This window comes from Bubalus bubalis, chromosome 5 (assembly GCF_019923935.1).
Source record: "Bubalus bubalis isolate 160015118507 breed Murrah chromosome 5, NDDB_SH_1, whole genome shotgun sequence".
Classification (NCBI taxonomy): Eukaryota; Metazoa; Chordata; class Mammalia; order Artiodactyla; family Bovidae; genus Bubalus; species Bubalus bubalis.
Genome location: NC_059161.1, coordinates 81769799 through 81790428, shown reverse-complemented (window position 1 = coordinate 81790428; position 20630 = coordinate 81769799). Strand labels below are relative to the sequence as shown.

Here is a 20630-nt window from a genome sequence, read left to right as displayed (position 1 = left end):
CAGGCAGATCTCCTGGAGAAGGGAATGGCTACCCACTCCAGTAATCCTGCCTGGGAATCATAACTTACCCCTAGTTTATAAAAGCTAAAAGATGAATTTCATCTAAGTTTTAAACCTACAGGCAAAAAAACATGAAAAGTAATATAAACTGAGCACATTCTTGCATAAATTAGTAGTGTTTAGTGGTTAAGAAAGTGGACTCCACGGTCAATCTTCCCAGGGTTTTCCTCCCTTCTTCACTACTTAGCTGTTTAATCATAAGCATAGTGTGGAGTAACAGGAAATATTTGTTAAGCCACAATCTCCCTGGGTCTTGGTGCTCACTTGAGAATGGTATCTGCTGCTGGCAGCATGGAGAACTGAAAAAAGTACATTGCAGGAGCGGTGGCACCTTAATTAGAGTGTAGCTTTGTGACTGTCCCGAGGAAGGAGACCTGAGAGACACGTTTGAAGCTTTGTGGCCTAACCAAAACCATCTTCTCATATTACTTGCCAGCGTAATAGAGTTGACCCTTGAAGTGTGTGGGTCAGCTTACACCTGCATATTTTTTCGGTGGTAAATACTGTGGTGCTGCACGGTCCATCGTTGGTTGAATCTGCGGATTTGGAAGAACTGCGGATATGGAGGGCCAACTCGTAGTGTCTTGTGGCATTTGATCAAATGGTAAAGGAGGGGATGGAACTACAGCCCCTGTCTTCATGAGTTCTCCACTTTTAATTTCCTTCATGATTTCCTCATTATTAATGTTACTATCCAAAGTGTGTGACTCAGTTGTTAATTATTTCTCTTTATTCTTGGAAGAATCAAGAGAAACTAATGAAAGAACTCCAGCAGCTGCAGCAAGAGGACCTGGCGCGCAGGAGACTGATGGTAGCGCGGATGCCAGCACAACTAGTGGAGCTGCCGTACAAACGCAGTGAAATGAAAGAGGATTGGCAGAGAGAGCTGGAATTTGCCTTTGAAGACATGTACAATGCAGACAGAAGTAAGATGTTTTCAGTAAACTTTCAAAGTTTACTTTGAAATGTTATTAAATGTCATTAAAATGTTACTTATTAAATGTCTTTGTGGGAAAATATATTTGTCTTGATGAAGCAGTTTTTGTTTTGAAAGGACTTCTCATTTGAAAGAGGTGCTCATATTTTAGACTTGAAACTGTGATGATCTTTAAAATTTTATGTGCAAGTTCTTTTTAGTCATTTTGGAATGGAAACATGTCTGTGCATTTCTTTATTGAGAGGTGAAAGGAAACCTGATTTTGCACCTTGAACCAGAGCCTCTGCCTGCTGTGATTGATCAGATCCAAGACGAAGAACTGGACCTCTCAATGGAACACGAAAGTTTAGGGGAGACTGAAAACATTCCAATGACAGAAGCTGAAACAATACATTCTAGCGAAGCAGACGGTAAAAACTTCTGACCTGAATATTGCTGTATTTTATAGGATTTGCCAGCAGTTAGGAAAGCCTGGTCTGATTTAACTACTGCTGCTGCTAAGTCGTTTCAGTTGTGTCCGACTCTGTGCGACCCCATAGACAGCCGCCCACCAGGGGCCGCCCACCAGGCTCCCCCATCCCTGGGATTCTCCAGGCAAGGACACTGGAGTGGGTTGCCATTTCCTTCTCCAGTGCATGAAAGTGAAAAGTGAAAGTGAAGTCGCTCAGTTGTGTCCAACTCTTAGCAACCCCATGGACTGCAGCCTACCAGGCTCCTCTATCCATGGGATTTCCCAGGCAAGAGTACTGGAGTGGGGTGCCATTGCCTTCTCTGAATTTAACTACAAACAGTGCCTAATACTAATGGGAGTGATGAGGGGAGGAAACTTCAGATTTCCATCACTAAAGATCCTTTTCATATACATAGGAGGAATGTTTTATATATATATATATATATATATATATATATATATATATATGTAGTCTGAAGATTTTTAGGTTACTTAGGTTATTTGATAAACTCAGTTCATTTGAAAGGTCAGCATTTTTTTGTTTTTGCTTTTTAGATTTTGTGCTTCTACGGTGCATCCTACTGTGCTTCTAGGCGCTTCATGTGTGATGATGAACAGCACAAACTTAGGTTTCTTCCAAACTTCATCTCTCTCTCCACCTTCTGAATTTTTTCACTTGCCAGTGTCTAACAGTACATTGTTCATCTTCTCTTGCCTTGTCCTCTGTCTTCTTCATGTTAATGATGATACCACAGTCTGCAGTAATCCAGGCCAGAGCTATGAGGCATCAATACCTCTAAAAAGACAAAGCTGTCTCTCACTACACATCTCCTTAGAGACCAAGTCTTCTTCCTTTTAACTTCTTTTCTCCCCATTCCTATGAGTATTGCCTTTGTTCAAAACCACTCAGACTTTCTTTTCATCTTCACCATACACTGTGGATAGGTAGTCCTTGGGGGTTCCCATTTTATGTGGATCTCCTCTAAGACTCCTTGGGGTAGGGCTCTAGGCATTATCCCTGTTTCCTGTGTTCACACTGCTGTCTGAACAAAGTATACGGTTACTACGATTTGGCATAAATTTCAGAAAAATAGGTTCCGGGCTCAATTGCCATGAATTCCCCTTTAAACTTCATTTCTGGCCTCTGCAGAACCTTTTATCTTCTTGCAAACCTTATAGCACGTATTTTGAATGCTAGTCTTAACCACAGATTAAGAGATACATATTCTGTCATCATTTATCAAGTGAAATAAGCATCTTCCTGATACATTTTTAAGCTTGCTACATGCCAATCATTGAAAAATACAGTTGACCCATGAACAAGAGGTTAGGGGTGCCGACCCTCCATACAGTCCAAACTCTGCATGTAACTTGGCCTCTATATCCAGTATATCTGCAGATTCAACCAACCCTGGATCATGTAGTCCTGTGATAACATATTTATTAGAAAATAATCTGGAAATAAGTGGACCCCAGGTGGTGCTAGTGGTTAAAAATCTACATGTCAGTGCAGGAGACAAAACAGATGTGGATTCAATCCCTGGGTTGGGAAGATCCCCTAGAACATGGTATCCCACTCCACTATTCTTGCCTGGAGAATCCCATGGACAGAGGAGCCTGGTGGGCTGCAGTCCGTAAGGTTGCAAAGAGTCAGACATGACTGCAGTGACCTAGCATGCATGCACGTGCAATTCAAATGCATGTTCACGGGTCAGCTGTAATTGAATTTTGGTGTCCTTATTTAAATTTAAGTTGAAGAAAATTATACCTGGTTACAAAATTGTGTTTAATTGTAAATATTGAGGAAAATACAGTTGTACTTTTGTTTTAACCAGTGGTGGTTGTGGTAACTAAGTGTAAAGATAGACTAATTTACTTTATTTGCAATAGGTGCTGAATAAATTTTATTTCCTTTTCTTTTAGTTCCCTCAGCAGTGAAGACCCACCAGATTCCTTCAAAAATTCTTTTTAAAAAATTATTAAATAAGATCCGAAGCCAAAAATCTCTGTGGACAATTAAATCTGTGTCTGAAGAGGAGGGTGAAACGATTACAACTGTCAATGAAGCTGAAAGTAAAGCCCTGACAGTTGAATCAGGAGCAACTGTGAGTGAAGACAGAACGTTATCCTCTGGGCAGGAACAAGGTAGTTTTCTCCAGTCTCATATTATAGTACATAAACCCTTTCTAAGTTGTTCAAAGATAAGCTCATTTCTGAAAAATCAAAGAACAGAGGTCAAAAGGAAGAAAAATGTTTCAAAGCCCATAATGCTGCCACTTACAGGCAGTGAGTGTTAGAAACCTTACTGAATCCTCTTCCAGAGCACTTTCAGTGTAGTGAATTATTCATAGATATGTTTCCAAAGACATTGATGAACCAGAACTAGCCTGTTCGTTATGTTGATATGTACAGGCTGTTTCTAATGTTTCTTATTACTTTTTTGCACTGTAATGAGCATCATTTTAGCAAAGTCTTTGCCTACATCTTTAATTATTTCCATCGAAACAAAGGAAAATAATTCCCGAATCAAAGGATATGAACACATTAACAGTTTTGAATGTACAGTATTGTGTGTTTATTTTACTTTTCCACCAGAGATTTGGTTTCTTGTTAATTAAAAAAAAAAAAATTTGGTAGATAAATAGGCTATTTAAATATATTCCCAGAAGTTACTAAAGTCAAACCAGTAGTATTTCCTTGAATTACATACTATCAAACAAGAATCATGATATAACTCTTCTTTGATTTGCTTTTTTCTTTGAGTTTTGTCTTCTAGATTTTTTTTTAAACAAAGTAATTGGATTTATGTGGAAATGTTTTGCTGCCAGCCTTCTTAAAGAAATGGCTTGTAGTTCCTATTTAAGTCTTTGATTTGATCCTAAGTACAACAGGAATCCTTCTGAAAATACTTTCTGCACTTGACCTTTTGACACCTCCCTTTCTTGGTTTTCCTACCTCGCTGACTTCTCCGTCATCGTTTTCTTTGCTGCTTATTCTCATCTCAACAACCACTAGTTATTGCCTCAGAACTTGATTCTCACATTTCATCTCTTTGTATTGATACTCCCTAGTTGGTCTCTAAAATGTGATGACTTTACATTACAATCTGTACGCCAATGACTTCCAGGTGTGTCTTTCCAGACTTGGCCTCTTCGTTGAACTCCAGTTCTTTATTTAAATGTCTATTTGATATTTTCCCTTGGTGGCTCAGGTGGTGAAGAATCCACCTGCAATGCAGGATTGATCCCTGGGTCAGGAAGATCCCCCCTGGAGAAGGAAATGGCAACCCACTCCTGTATTCTAGCCTGGAGAATTCCATGGACAAAGGAGCCTGGCAGGCTACAGCCCATGGAGTCACAAAGAGTCAAACACGACTAAGCAGCTAACACACACACACTCGTGCATCGAATCACATCTTAAACTTCTCCAGAGCTAAGTTTTTGATATCCCCTCCTGCCCTATACCTGCTTTTCCTATGATCATATATTTCAGTAAGTGGCAAAAAATTCTCTTGCTTAAGCCAAAAAGCTTGTCATTCTGGTTTGTCTCTTCTGTATTCTACATCCAAATCATCATCAACCTGTTGATCCTATGGTCAAAATATATCCAGAGTCCAGCCATTTCTTACAGCTACCATCCTTGTGTAAGTAACGTTCATTCTCTAGTGTAGATTCTTGTCTATACTAACCTCCTCTCTAGGCATAGCTTTTGCACCTTCCTGCAGTAATCTTTTTCCAGAGTCATCTTGTTAAAACATGTCAGCTACGTCATTCCTTTGGGGGAAGCCCTCCAACAACTACCCATTTCCTTCAGGAAAACTGTTTTTCTTACAGTGGCATCAGGTCTCCCCACACACCCCTCCCCACTACTTCCCTTACTCACTGTCGCTCTGACTTCATTTTTTCCCCAACCACTGCACTGTAGGCACTGGCTTCCTGGCTAATTTTCCAACACAGCAAATATAAATCATACGGTCTTTGAAAGTGCTGGTTTTGGGTGGGGAGGGGGATGCCCTTGGGTATATTTATGGCTTACTCTGTCACTTCTTTCAAATACTTGCTCAGATACCACTTTCTCAATAAAGCCTTCTCAGCCACTTGATGTAAAATGTCAAACTTCTATACCTTCCCCCAGCCCCATAGTCCTCACTCCCTGTCACCTCTGCTCCATGGCTCTTAGCATCTGATGGACCGTAAATTTTCTTTCTTGCTCATTTGCTTCTTGTCTTGACACCTACCCCTCTCCACTTTGCTCATCCTCCAGTCCTGGAATGTAGAACTTGATTTTGTTCATTGCTATATCCCCAGAGACTAGACTAGTGCCTTGAGAGTCTAGACTAGTGCCAGGACTCCAGTCCTGGAATGTAGGACTTGATTTTGTTCATTGCTATATCCCCAGAGTCTAGACTAGTGCTCAGTTCGTATTTATTAACTTAATTGATCTGCTTAAAGCAAAGAGAGATAAGTTTGGAAGTCAGACATATGATATTCAAGCACATGGGCATGGAAGAACTCTTAGTGGAAAGAATTCAGTGAGAAAAGGGCTTATAAGACATCTGAGGAACTCGGGCATTTAGAAGATGTCTAGAGAAGGGGCAAGCAGTAAAAAGGAGTGAGAAGCAGGAGAAAGAATATGGCATTGGCATTTAATACAAGGCGACACTTTCATCTTTAATCTATAACCAAGTAATTTTGGAAAAGGGCCTGGGTAGTAATCTTTCTCTAGCCTCATTTGACTGTGTTCTTCCCCTTATCCGAACCAAGTTTTTTTTTTTTTTTAAATCCTCGTAGGGTCCTTAATGCCTGCTGACCTGTCTGGAAAGGTTTCCTGTCCATCTCACACTCTTTACCTGGTTGATTCTTCCTTACCTTTCAAATGTCCACTTAAGTGCCATTTCGTAAGGGAAATCTCATCTGAGCTCCTAGTCTGATTCAGATTTGTCTGAAATACTCTCTTGTATAGCCCCTCTTTTTTTTTTTCTTATATAGTACTTAGCACTGTTTCTAATTTTATAATTTTTTTCTAAGATGATTATATAACGTTTTGCTCCCACCTGCCCCATAAAACCCGTTTTGAGGCCTTTCCTTCCTGACCAGGTACATGTGCATGCAGCACATACGTAGGTGCTGCGTGAATGTGTGGGTGATACTCCGCGCAGTTTCTGGCTACCCTGATATGATCAGCATATACTGCTTTAACTTAACTTTCTGCTCTGGTTTCATAAATAATAAAAATCCTAATATCTAAGTATGTTGAAGATACATTTAAATTTCTTCAGCCTTTTTTTTTTACACTTTGGTACCTTACTTCCTCTGTTCTTTTTATGCTTTCCTATTGTGTTTGAAACTGTTAAGTCAGTTGTCTTTCAGCTTTTCCTTTTTGTTTACAATTTTAGTCTTACATCTTCTTGTATCTTCTTTATTTTCTTTTTGTGTTTGACTTGAGTTTATCAGATAAAATATGTGATCATCTGGAAGGTGGCTGGATCTTAACTAAATAAGACATTCAGGTGGACCAGTGATAATCTGAATGTAGATTTTTGTTACATTGTTCAGATTTAATTTTGACAGTGATACTATGTTAATAATAATATATCTGTTACAGTTGAAAGTGACATGCTAACAATTGACTCTGGACCACTTACTAGTGAAGATAAACCACTTTCATTTAGTACAGACTCTGAAAAGGAACAAGGTATTTCTTTTTTCACATTCTTAAGCGAACTTAATTCATCACATCTTTTTCCTAATAAAATTACATGTAATAAATGAACAAAGGACATTACAGTTGTATTAAATTAGTGAAACTAATTTTTGCTTTGGGAATTCTCTTAGAAATGAAAACCACTCAGCCTATCATAGCTGTAGCTCCAAGTTCAGTTCTACTTCATCCTCAGGAAGAAGCAGTCAGAGTTAGAATGGCAGCAAGGCAGAAACAGGTAATTTGAAATTTTTATTTTTAAAGGTTTCTTTCTTCCCCTGGGTACTATAGTTTTGTTTGACCAGATTTTGTCTTAAAATCTGGCTACTTTTGATACCATTTCTTCTACCTTACACATTCATTTGATAAAGGCAGAGATTGTCTTTTTTAAAGGTCAATTTACCCTACATAGTTTCTTGTACAATGCCTTATATATAGTAAGTACTCAATAAATATTTGTTGAATAACTGAGTCCCTGTCATGATATTAAACATTTGGACTTTGTGATCCCAAGAGTTTTTTTGAAAGGCTGTTTTTCAAAGAAAAAATTTTAATTCAGCTTCTACAACTGTAATATTGGGCCCTTCTACTTTAATGAAAAGTTTTTCTTAATACAAATTAACTTGATAGAGGCTAATTGTTACTAAGCCAATCAGTTTATAGTCATAGCTTTTATAAAAATACATCTGAGGGTTGATAATCTTATGAGCCATTGTTTTTTTCTCAGATAAATGCTTTCTAATCTGTGTTGTAAAGCAGTATTGTCTAATAGATTCTTCTACAGTAATGGAAATATTCCATATCTGTGTCAAGTATGGTAACTGTTAGCTATGTGGGCTGTTGAATATGAGTAGTGCAACTGAAAAACTGAATTTTAAATTTTGTTTTGGATTGCTCTAAGTTTTAATAGTCACATGTAGCTAGTGACTACCATATTGAAGGAAGGTAAAGACAGAAACTCAGCTATAGTCACTCTTGCTTGATGAGGAATAGGTAGTATCAGATTGAGACATTTTTAATTTTGAAAATTAGATCATTTCTAGCAGAAGGGTGCTGCTTAATAAAGCTTCACATAGATTCCTTTTTCTGTCTATTCCTTGTTTCTTATGTATGTTTCAAGGACTAGAAGGTGTTGGATTTAGGGGGCAACCAGTTAGACTAGTCCTTGTCCTCATGAATCGTAGTTACTTTAACATAGATGTTTTTATTTCTTGGATTTGTGTGTGTGTGTTGGTATAATTTTAGAGTTTATCATCCCTCTGCCATTGTCTTCCCATCTGTTTCATGCCTGACAGTAGAGACTGAATGTTGCTCACTATACTGTTATTTAACTTCTAGATAACTGCACCCTTTTACGAGTATGTCTAAGAAATCAAAGTGTTGTGGGAGGTCTTGATATTTAATTTCTTAGGCATTATCCTTACCGAGAACAAGATAAGAGCTAAAGATGTGAACACAGAATTTGCTACTTCTCTGGAAGTGGTGCTTCAGTGGTGATCAAGGTTTCCCTGTGCTCCCAGGAAATAGAAATAGTTAATATGTTTATTTTTAGTTCTCTCCCTTCTCCTTTCCCCTTTCTCCATCTCACTCCCTTCCTCCCTCTGGCAGTGGCAGTAACATAAAATATCACCACTTTCTTCTTGGAGAATTGGTACTGTTGGGGATGAGACCTATTACTTTTCATTGTAATGCATGTAAACTTTGGTATGAGTTTGTTGTTAATAGATCAGTAGTATTTTTGTTACTTAGATAATGGAAATAGAAGAACAGAAGCAAAAGCAGTTGGAATTGCTTGAACAGATTGAACAACAGAAGTTAAGATTAGAAACTGATTGCTTCAGAGCTCAGCTAGAAGAAGAAAAAAGAAAAAAAACTCAACAGACTGGGGTAGGATGCAGGAAATCTCATCACTGTGTAGACTGTTGGAGGATAAGAACAATCAATCTTAGTGTTCAGAAAAGTAAAACGCCATTCTAATTTGTGTTTGATTATCTTTTTTTAAAGTATATATGTATATGTTTATACAAACCTGATTTTTATATATATATATATGTGTGTGTGTATAAGTAAGTTTATACAAACCTGATGACTTTCATCTTTCGGTTTCTAGACAGTGCTAATACAATGACCATGACTTGTATGCAGTATGTATGTTGAGCTCTTGAACTTCCTTGACACTAAACGAGAGTGACAGATTACTTCATTTCTCAACAATGGAAGTGCCAGTCTTTTTTATTTAAGAAAAAAAAAAAGGCTATATGGAAGTTTACAATTATAGAACTTCAGTTTATGTAAAATACTCTAGTACTTGTTTCTGTATTTGCCTTTTAATTAGTAGCTTTGTCTTTTACTAGGTCAGCACTGCTCCAACATCATACACCGTACATTCTGATGAAGATAGACACAGACAGATGATTCGTATTTATCAGCAACAGCTATTACAGCAAAACAGGTATTAATTAGGGTACAGTTTTTATGTGATATTGTGTGGCTACATTTTCAGGGTTTATTATTTGGTGTATATGAAGATCTTAACCAGGATTCCCTTTAGAACTATGACATGTAGATTTCTCAAAGGGCAATGTTAATAGCATTGTTCCATTTCTGCCTTGATTATGGCCATCCCTAGATTGAATGTAATGTATAAATACTTGAGAATGTAGGTTGTTTTTGTTTTCATCAAAAAAGAGTAATGTTTGTTTGTTTTGGGTAGGTTTCACAAGCAGTCTGTTGAAACAGCCAGGAAACGATTACTTGAATATCAGACCATGTTAAGAGGAAAGTACCCATCCATGTCAGCTGCACCAGTGATGCCTGGTTCTGTTACATCAGTGCCACCGCCAAAATCTGAAAGACCCAGTGTTCCATCAGAACATGAGGATCAAGGTCAGAGACCCAAGCTGAGTCCTAACAAACAACCTGTACAGATCTCCAAATTAGAGCAAGATTCTCAGGTTTCAAGACAGAATCGCTTTCCACAAAGACAGGTAGAAACAACGGAAGCATTAATCACTTCAGATGTTTTAGCCAAGCAAGCTTTGGAATCACAAGAACACCAGAAGCAACTCTCACAGACTGAAGTACAACAGAGAGACTACAAATTGGTTGCTAAAGATTCTCAAACGCTTTCAAGGGCTTTATCACATGATAAGCCACTGACAGTACAGGATGCTAGAGAAAGAGCTGAAACATCTGGGGCAACAGCTTTTCAAAGTTTAGACTCCCAGCAAGTGTTCTCAGAGAACAATGAAAATGTATCTTCTAAGTTAATAGAACCATCTTCATTCCTACCATTGGTAGCTGAGCATTCTTTTAGTTCTCTGCCTACTAAAGTCAAGTCTGGAGAAATCCAGCAGCCCTTTTCAACTGCTAGCAAAGGTGTAGTTTCTGTAAGCCACTCTGTAGCTGGCCAAATGCAGGATAAGTCTTTGCCATTCTCAGAAAATATCATAGCCCAGCAAAGTAATTTGAAGGCTCTCCAAGAACAGTTAGACCTACAGAAGGAAGTTCTTCGGACAAGACAGGAAGCTCAGGAACAGTTGCTTTTGTGTACACAGAAAGAGTTGGAAGGGCAAACTGGCCTTTCTATATTCCTTCCATTAGTACCTCTGAATTCATTTGCTTCACTGCCTTCAGCCCAAGCTGAGTCAAGGAGAATCCAGGAATCTTCTCCAACCAAGAAAGAGACTGGAGTTTCCTCAGGCCATCCTGGGGTCCCACAACTTCAGGATAGGCTTAATTTTAAATTTTTCCAAGAACAGTTAAAAACGCAGAGGGACAGCCTTCAGGCTAGGCGGGAAGCCCAAGAAGTATTATGTGTGCATAAACAGAATGAGTTGGATGGGAGAGTATGGGCTGAACAGACTGGGTCCTCTTCTCTCCCACCTCAAATAGCTCAGCATACATTTACTTCACTGCCTTCTGCTGGTCCTCAGTCTGGAAAAATTCAGGACCAGTATTCATCTAAGACTGAGAAGGAGCGTTTCTCAATCCAGACTGAAATGCCCGCATCTCAGGATGGGTCTTTAGGTTTCCCACAACAGTTCCAACCTTTGCACGATTGTTTGAAGTTGCTCCAAGAGCAGCTGATTACACAGAGGGATGCTCTCCAGGCCAGGCATGAAGCCCAAGTGGAATTACTTTCACGTAAACAAAGGGATTTGGAAGACGCTAAGTCTGTGCAGATGAGTTCTTTGTTCCTGCCAGTGGTCACTCACCATTCACTTGCTTCACAAGTTTCAGCTAAAACTGAGCCTAGGAGAATTCAGAACTTTTATTTCTCTGAGAGGGATAGTGTTATTCCCTCAAGTAATTTGGTAATGCCAGCATTTCAGGATGCGACTCTTAGTTTTCCACAGTATAGTCTGCCACGGCAGGAAAATTTAACAGCACTCCACAATCAGTCACACCTTCAGAGGGTATTACTTGGCGATAAACAAGAAACTCAGGAATTTGTACACAAACAAAGTGAATTAGAAAAAATGTTCCCTTCTGAACAGACTGGCACCTCTTTGTCTCAGGTAGCTGACTCTGAAAGATGCCAGGAATACATGTCATTCAGGAGTGACAGTACTGTTCCCTTGAGCCACTGGAAGATCCCAAGATCTCAGGAACGACTTCTGGGATTTTCACGACATACACAACCTCTGCAAGGTAATTTGGAAGGACAGCAAGAACAGTTAGACAGAGAAGAGGAGGCCCTTCAGTTCAGCCAGAGATCCCAAGGGAATGTATCTTCTGAACAGACTTGCCCCTCGTTCACACCCCGGTTAGGGCAGCTCTCTCTCACTTCATTGCCTTCTGCTGAATCTTGGGAACCTCTTTCAGCAGAGAGTGAGAGTAGAACTCCTTCAAGCCGTTTTCAGATCCCGGCGTTGCAGGATAGACTTTGGAAGTTATCACAGCTTATCCAGCCTCAGCAAGATAACCTGAAGTCACTCCAAGAACAGTTAGCTACACAGAGGGAAGCCATCATTCAGTCTAGGCAGGAAGCTCAGCAAGAATTTCTTTTGCACAAACAGGGTGAGTGGAAGGGAAGAGTGTCTCCCGAGCAGGTTGGCACCTCCTCCTTCCTACCCCAAGTCATACAGCCTCCTTTTGCTCCATTACCTCCTAGTGAAGCTGGTAGAATCCAAGAACCTTGTTCAACTAAGGGTGATAATATAGTCTCCTCAGGTCATTCTGAGATACCAAGGTTGCCTGATAGACTTTTAGGTTTACCACAGCCTGTTTTGCCTCAACAAGATTATCCAGTCACATTTCAACAAGAACAAAGAGAGTTGGTTTTGCCCAGACAGTATACACTTGAGGGAAAGTCACCTGAGCATTGTCTCCAACCTCACCATGGTGATTTAAAGGCCTATCAACGGCAGTTAGATATACAGAGGGAAGTCCAAGAAGAATTCCTTTTGCAAACACTAAGTAAATTGGAAAAAGGGGTCTCAGCTGAGCAGACCACTACCTCTTCATCCTTATCCCACGTAGCACTGCCTGTTGCTGACTCTGAAGGAATGCCAAAGTGTTTTCCAGCTAGAAGTGACCTTGCTGTTTCCTCAAGTCATCCTGAGATTCTAAGACCTCAGGAGAGCCCTTTGCATTTATCCCAGGCTGTTTTGCCTCAGCGAGACCATGTGTCCACACAGTTGGGCCTTCAGGGTGAAGTACTACGTTTTAGTGAAAAGGCCCAGGAAGAACTGCTAAGAGGCAATCACACAAAACTGATTGAAGGTGATGCTTCTGGGCAGCCTGTTCCCTCTTTGTTTCCACCCAAGGAAAGAGAACATTCGTTTATTCCACTACCCTTTGCTGAGGTAAAATCTCAAAACATATGTGAATTGTATTCAGCCAAGATTGAATGTGCAGCTCCCTCTAGTGCTTCTGTGAGCCCAAGACTTCAAGATAGAATTTTGAGTTTTTCACAACCCATCTTTGCTCAGCAAGATAACTCGGGACTTCAGAAGCAGTTGGAGCTACAAAAAGAACTTCTGCCTTTTAGTCAGAAAGCCCAAGAAGTATTGCTTGTACCAACACAGACAGCCTTGCAGCAACAGACACAGAAACATCAGGAGACTCTGAAGGATTTCTTCAAAGACAGCCAGGTATGTTTTAAACTTGAATATCTAAGAATTAAACATCACCAGTAACCCGATGACTCAGGTAACTCAGCCAAACTAAATACTTATTTTACTCCTAGGCTGAAATAATAAGTTATTAGTTATTGAGAGTAAGTGGTTTGAACTTAACTGTGCTTTAATTTTCTACCTTAAATAACATGGGAATTAAAACATAAAAATTCATCTGCCTTGCATGGTGTTTATGAGGTTAATAGTTACTTGAAGCCCAACTAATTTCAGCCAGTAGTTTGATACAACCAAATGCAAACATCATTAAAAATGTAGGCCATGTTTTGAAGTTTTGTTATAAAGAGTTTTGAGCTTACCACAAGATTAAATTGTAAAATAACTAGTTAGCAGAATTTCTCTTAGGCAAATAGCAGACTTTGCTTTCTCTAGAGCACTTTGTTGACATTTGTATAGGATCAAAATGAGTACCATCTTTTTCTTTAAGTGACAGTACTAACACCTGGTATAAAAGTGGTGTGATTTTAGGCTGATGGACATTTGGACCTGCTGCTTGTGACTGAATTGTTGAGAGGACTCTGGTTTCTATTCATAGTTTCTCTATATGGGAGACAGTATATCTCCCTATATATGAATGTGTCTATTGTATTTTAAGACTGTTTCCTAAATTTATGAGTTAGCCTGAACAGAATTCTACAGTTCCTTTAATGCTCAGGAGAAGTTTGAATTCATGAGAATGTGAGGTCTAGGGATACTCAAGTCTAATCTTGAAAGGTACAGTGGAGGCTGTTTTTGAGGTTCAAGGCTGTGACTGGTGGTTCTTTTCAGTGGAATTACTACCCTTTCAATACTAGAAGTACTTCTAATTTTTTTTTAATCTGTAGATAAATTTGTAATAATGTAGTTGGAACTGTTTGTTTGCTTGAGGTACTAATTGAAGAAGTTACAAATCTAATAACTTCTTCACATGACCTTTCATCCTGTGTCATCCCCACCCTCATCTATCTACTTTTTCAGGAAAGTAAGCCCACAGTTGAAAATGATTTTGAAACCCAGAAGCTCAAAGAATGGCTTCCTCATCTCCACGATCAAAAAAACATTGGTCCTGCAGACAGGAGCAACTGTGATAATCATCAGCTCCTTTCAGAAGGTAGTAATGCCAAGCAAAGTGGTAAGATACTAATAATTGCATTCTGTTGTACTCATTATCCTGATGATGATTCTTTGCTTTCACCTCCTGCACTTGCTAGTTGAAGAAGTTCATTGTGTTAACACATCTGTATTGTGCCTGACTTTGTCTTTTGACTTGATAGGTGTGCATCAGGACAAAGAACTGGGTAGGAAATCCTCAAAACCACCTGTAGCAAAAATAAGAGGTGGATTGGACTTGAACCAACATGAACTTAGTGCCATACAAGAGGTAGAATCACCAACAAGTGGCAGAACTTCTATACTAGGTAAAAAGTTGGTTTGATAAAATGATTTTTTCATAGTTTGCTAGTTTTCTATAGTTATTTCAGGATGCTAAATATTTTGTGGCTGTTGAAGAAACGTAGACTGTGAATACTCATGAAGGGGAAAAAGTGGTTTATATAAACAGTATTTAAAACGTGGACTTAAAGAAATACATCATTAGGTAACTAAATACTTTATATATGGGAGAAAGCAATTTATTGTAGACAGAAATTCTTTGTTCTCCTTATTCGGACATTCTTGCTTCCCTCTGCTGCTGCTAAGTTGCTTCAGTTGTGTCCGACTCTGTGCGACCCCGTAGATGGCAGCCCACCAGGCTCCCCTGTCCCTGGGATTCTCCAGGCAAGAACACTGGAGTGGGTTGCCATTTCCTTCTCTGGTTCCTTCCTAAACCAGTTTCTTTAGGATATAACTCTTTTCTTTTTTTTTTCTCTCTCTCTCTTTTCACATACTGCTCTTTCACCTCAGTACCTTCACTGCTCCTTTCCTGTATCTTTCACAGGATAATTATGGTGCTTAAAATCCTGGCTCTAAGAACATGCATATTTCTTTTCTGTGCTTCTTCAGAGATCCAGTTATCTGGAAAAATTTCTCCTGGTGATCCTTAATAAAAGCTTTATTTTCGTTTTATAATTGTTTTTAGATTTTACAGTCAACCAGATAGTTTTATTGATCAAATTTATCAAAGCAGACTCTTTGAAGGGGAAAAATAAGCTTTGTTAATAGAAGGGTATATGGAAGTTTACTATTGATACTAGCTATTTAGGTCTTGTGAAAGTTGCTCAGTCGTGTCCGACTCTTTGCAACCCCATGGACTGTATAGTCCCTGAAATTCTCCAGGCCAGAATACTGGAGTGGGTAGCCTTTCCCTTCTCCAGGGGATTTTCCCAACCTGGGGATTGAACCTAGGTCTCCCCCATTGCAGGCAGATTCTTTACCAGCTGAGCCACAAGGGAAGCCCATTTAGGTCTTAAGCCATAAAATATTGTACTTTTGTTTCTGGCTAAAAGAGTTTAAGAAGGTAGAGATTCTGAATAACTCTTAAGAGTCATTCCACATTTTGTTTTCTTCTTATGTCTTATGGAAATTATAACATAAAGTAAGTATTCTGTTTATTACTAGGCTTTGGAAGTTTTGCTTCATTTTGCACTATTTGGTAAACAAAACTATTCAGGACTAGAATGGTGATTGCTCTGATTCAGATTGAGCATTGGGAATTTCTCACCATTGATTCCTGTAAATTAATGAGTTGTGTTTGAGATTGCAAAAATGTCCTCTTGCTTAGAAGGGAAAGCTATATATTCCTTCACCTACATCTCCTTATCCTTTAGCCCTTTTTCAATGAAAAGTACCCGATGTAAGTCTTAACAGTTTCCTTGTCTGTACCTCTCCAACACCCAACAGATTACCAGCTCTTTTCAGTTCTAGATGATCCACTCTGTTTCCATTCCCACTACCGTTTCCAGTTGATTCACTTGTTTCCATTCCCACTACTGCCCTTTTAATTAAGGCTGTCATTTCTTTCTTTTTTTTTTAATTTATTATTTTTTAAAATTTAAATTTATTTATTTTAATTAGAGGCTAATTACTTTACAATATTGTATTGGTTTTGCCATACATCAACATGAATCCACCACGGGTGTACATGTGTTCCCCATCCTGAACGCCCCTCCCACCTCCCTCCCATTACCATCCCTCTGGGTCATCCCAGTGCACCAGCCCCAAGCATCCTGTATCCTGCATTGAACCTGGACTGGCGATTCATTTCTTATATGATATTACACATGTTTCAATGCCATTCTCCCAAATTATCCCCCCTTCCCTCTCCCACAGAGTCCAAAAGACTGTTCTATACATCTGTGTCTCTTTTGCTGTCTCACATACAGGGTTATTGTTACCATCTTTCTAAATTCCATTATATGTGTTAGTATACTATATTGGTGTTTTTCTTTCTGGCTTACTTCACTCTGTATAATCGGCTCCAGTTTCGTCCACCTCATTAGCACTGATTCAAATGTATTCTTTTTAATGGCTGAGTAATACTCCATTGTGTATATGTACCTCAGCTTTCTTATCCATTCATCTGCTGATGGACACTGAGGTTGCTTCCATGTCCTGGCTATTATAAACAGTGCTTCAGTGAACATTGGGGTACACGTGTCTCTTTCAGTTCTGGTTTCCTTGGTGTGTATGCCCAGCAGTGGGATTGCTGGGTCATATGGCAGTTCTATTTCCAGTTTTTTAAGGAATCTCCACACTGTTCTCCATAGTGGTTGTACTAGTTTGCATTCCCACCAACAGTGTAGGAGGGTTCCCCTTTCTCCACACCCTCTCCAGCATTTATTGCTTATAGACTTTTGGATCGCAGCCATTCTGACTGGCATGAAATGGTACCTCATAGTGGTTTTGATTTGCATTTTTCTAATAATGAGTGATGTTGAGCATCTTTTCATGTGTTTGTTAGCCATCTGTATGTCTTCTTTGGAGAAATGTCTATTTAGTTCTTTGGCCCATTTTTTGATTGGGTCATTTATTTTTCTGGAATTGAGCTCCAGGAATTGCTTGTATATTTTTGAGATTAGTTGTTTGTCAGTTGCTTCATTTGCTGTTATTTTCTCCCATTCTGCAGGCTGTCTTTTCACCTTGCTTATAGTTACAAACCCCCATGTCTCCCTGTTTCCAGCCTAGCATTACTTTCATTCATTTTTCCATGGTGTACTCAGAGTAATTTGCCTCTATTGCCCTGTGTTTAAAACTCTTCAGTAGTTTCCCCTTGACTGGAGGGTAAGTCTAAACTAAGTCTTAAGTCCCTAGCTTCATCCTCCAGGGCCTTCATCATCTTGCTCTCTCCCTTCAGGGTTGAGTTTGGTGCCACTTTGTGGCATAAACTTTGCCTGGACTATCGTGTCCTTCTCGTGTGCTCTTTGGGAGCTTTTGTCATAGCCTTTATCACACTTCTTTGGGCAGTAATTTAATCACATAATTAAAGGCAACTAGTGCTAAAAGATTACAGCATGAGACAGCATTTCTTCTTGCCCCTACACACCCCTCACCCCTTAATCCTACTCACCAGACACAGTCACTTTTCAAGCCTCCTTGGTGCTTCTTGTATTTGCTTCTGTAGTTGGCAGTGGATTTTAGTAGAAACTAAGCCAAATACTAAACACCACTAAAATAATTTCAGATCACATCATTTTCTCTATTTGTGGGAACACCTTTTAGTTGGAAATTGAATGATACATTCTTTTTTTTTTAATTGAAAGATAATTGCTTTACAGAATTTTGTTGTTTTCTGTCAAACCTCAACCTGAATCAGCCATAGGCACACATATATCCCCTCCCCTGGACTTCCCCCCGCCTTCCCCCACATCCCACGCCTCCAGGTTGACACAGAGCCCCTGTTTGTTTCTTAGCCATACAGCAAATTCCCGTTGGCCATCCACCCCACATATGATAATGTAAGTTTCCATATTTCTGTTTGCATACATCTCACCCTCTCCTCCCCTCTCCCCATGTCCATAAGTCTATTCTCTATGTCTGGTTCTCCATTGCTGCCCTATAAGTAAATTTTTCAGTACCATTTTTCTAGATTCCGTATATATGCGTTAGAATACAATATTTTTCTTTCTCTTTCTGACTTACTTCACTCTGTATAATAGGTTCTAGGTTCATCTGTCTCATTAGAACTGACCCGAAGGCACTCCTTTTTATGGCTGAGTAGTATTCCATTGTGTGTATGTACCACAACTTCTTTATCCATTCATCTGTCGATGGACAACTAGGTTACTTCCATGTTCTAGCTATTGAAAATAGTGCTGCCATGAAAAATGGGATACATACGTCTTTTTCGATTTTGGTTTCCTCAGGGTATATGCCTAGGAGTGGGATTGCTGGGTCATTGACAGTTTTATTCCTAGTTCTTTAAGGTATCTCCATACTGTCTTCCACTGTTTTTGGGCTGTACAATTTAATCCCCACCAGCAGTGCAAGAGCATTCCATTTTCTCCACACCCTCTCCAGCATTTATTGTTTGTAGACTTTTTGATGATGGCCGTTCTGGTGTGAGGTGATATCTTCTTGTTGTTTTGATTTGCATTTCTCCAATAATGAGCAATATTGAGCATCTTTTCATGTGTTTGTTAGCCATCTGTATGTCTTCTTTGGAGAAATTTCTGTTTAGGTCTTTTTCCCACTTTTTGATTGGGTTATTTGTTTTTCTGGTAGTGAGTTGTATGAGCTGCTTGTATATTTTGGAAATTAATCCTTTGTCAGTTGTTTCATTTGCTGTTAATTTCTCCCATTCTGAGGGTTGTCTTTTTACCTTGCCTATAGTTTCCTTTGCTGTGCAAAAGCTTTTAAGTTTAATCAGGTCCCACTTGTTTACTTTTGTTTTTATTTCCATTGCTCTAGAAGATGGGTGGGTCATAGAAGATCTTACTTTGATTTATGTCACCAAGTACTCTGCCTATGTTTTCCTGTAAGAGTTTTACAGTCTGGTCTTACATTTAGGTCTTTAATCCATTTTGAGTTTATCTTTGTGTATGGTGTAGGAAGTGTTCTAATTTCATTGTTTTATATGTAGCTGTCCAGTTTTCCCGGCACCATTTATTGAAGAGGCTGTCTTTGCCCCATTGTATATTCTTGCCTCCTTTGTCAAATATAAGGTACCCATAGGTTCATGGGTTTATTTCTGGGCTTTCTATCTTTTTCCGTTGGTCTATGTTTCTGTTTTGGGGCCAGTACCATACTGTCTTGATAACGGTAGCTTTGTAGTATAACCTGAAGTCAGGAAGGTTGGATCCTCTAGCTCCATTCATCTTTCTCAAGACTGCTTTGGCTCTTCAGGGCCTTTTGTGTTTCCATATGAATTGTGAAATTTTCTGTTCTAGTTCTGTGAAAAATGCCATTGGTAATTTGATAGGGAGTGCATTGAATCTATAGATTGTATTTGGTAGTATAGTCATTTTCACAACATTGATTCTTCCTACCCAGGAACATGGAATATCTCTCCATCTGTTTATGCCATCTTTGAAGTCTTTAGTGTCTTATAATTTTCTGTGTACAGTTCTTTTGTCTCCTTAGGTAGGTTTATTCCTAGATATTTAATTCTTTTGTTGCAGTGGTGAATGGGATTGATTCCTTAGTTTCTCTTTCTGATTTTTCATTGTTAGTATATAGAAATGCAAGTGATTTCTGTGTATTGATTTTGTATCCTGCAACTTTACTAAATTCACTGATTGGCTCTAGTAATTTTCTGATAGTATCTTTAGGGTTTTCTATGTACAGTATCATGTCATCTGCAGACTGAGAACTTTACTTCTTCTTTTCCAATCTGGATTCATTTTATTTCTTTTTCTTCTCTGATTGCTATAGCTAGGACTTCCAGAACTATGTTGAACACTAGTGGGGAAAGTGGGCACCCTTGTCTTGTTCCTGATAGGGGGAATGCTTTCAGTTTTTCACCATTGAGATGAATGATACATTCTTGACAAGGCTATTATTGCTTCCAAAAGGGGTGAAAATTGGTTTTGGGGAAGATGAAAAAGTCTTACTTTTTATGTATCAAAGTACAAATTTACATAAAGTGATATATGGTATAATTATTTACTTAATCTTTTCTTTTTGGTTAATATGTTTCTACTTTTATTTGTAGATAATGCATGTATTTGTAAAAATAGTTTCATTTAATATTTTTCACCTTTTGTAGTTTCATACTTTGTGAATACTATCCCTTGTCTTTGAAAACAGAGCTTCTGAAACTGTCTTTGAAGGACCAGGGTGTTCTCCAATCTTTTCAGACCAGTATTTTGTTAAGTTACAGACCATGTAGTTGAATGTCAAAGCAATGTTATCCTGGTATTAAAGTTTCCAAATGCTTACTCTTCCCCCACAAAAAAAGATATACAGGATAGTTATTAAATTTCATAGA

The 20630-nt window shown here is 38.8% G+C and overlaps 1 protein-coding gene across 8 annotated transcripts in view; it reads left to right on the top strand.

Annotated features, from left to right (window-relative positions):
• Positions 1 to 20630, top strand: part of CEP295 (centrosomal protein 295) — a 51628-nt gene that overhangs the window by 15740 nt on the left and 15258 nt on the right. For 6 of the 8 annotated variants that reach the window (XM_025286166.3, XM_025286163.3, XM_025286162.3 and 3 more), the window contains 10 exons: positions 803 to 986; positions 1240 to 1407; positions 3372 to 3593; positions 7053 to 7142; positions 7283 to 7386; positions 8898 to 9035; positions 9503 to 9600; positions 9862 to 13246; positions 14246 to 14399; positions 14542 to 14685. In XM_025286166.3, the coding sequence (XP_025141951.3) occupies positions 803 to 986; positions 1240 to 1407; positions 3372 to 3593; positions 7053 to 7142; positions 7283 to 7386; positions 8898 to 9035; positions 9503 to 9600; positions 9862 to 13246; positions 14246 to 14399; positions 14542 to 14685 (4687 nt within the window). The remainder of the gene's footprint in view (positions 1 to 802; positions 987 to 1239; positions 1408 to 3371; positions 3594 to 7052; positions 7143 to 7282; positions 7387 to 8897; positions 9036 to 9502; positions 9601 to 9861; positions 13247 to 14245; positions 14400 to 14541; positions 14686 to 20630) is intronic. The other 2 variants (XM_025286164.3, XM_025286165.3) reach the window with 2 other exon arrangements.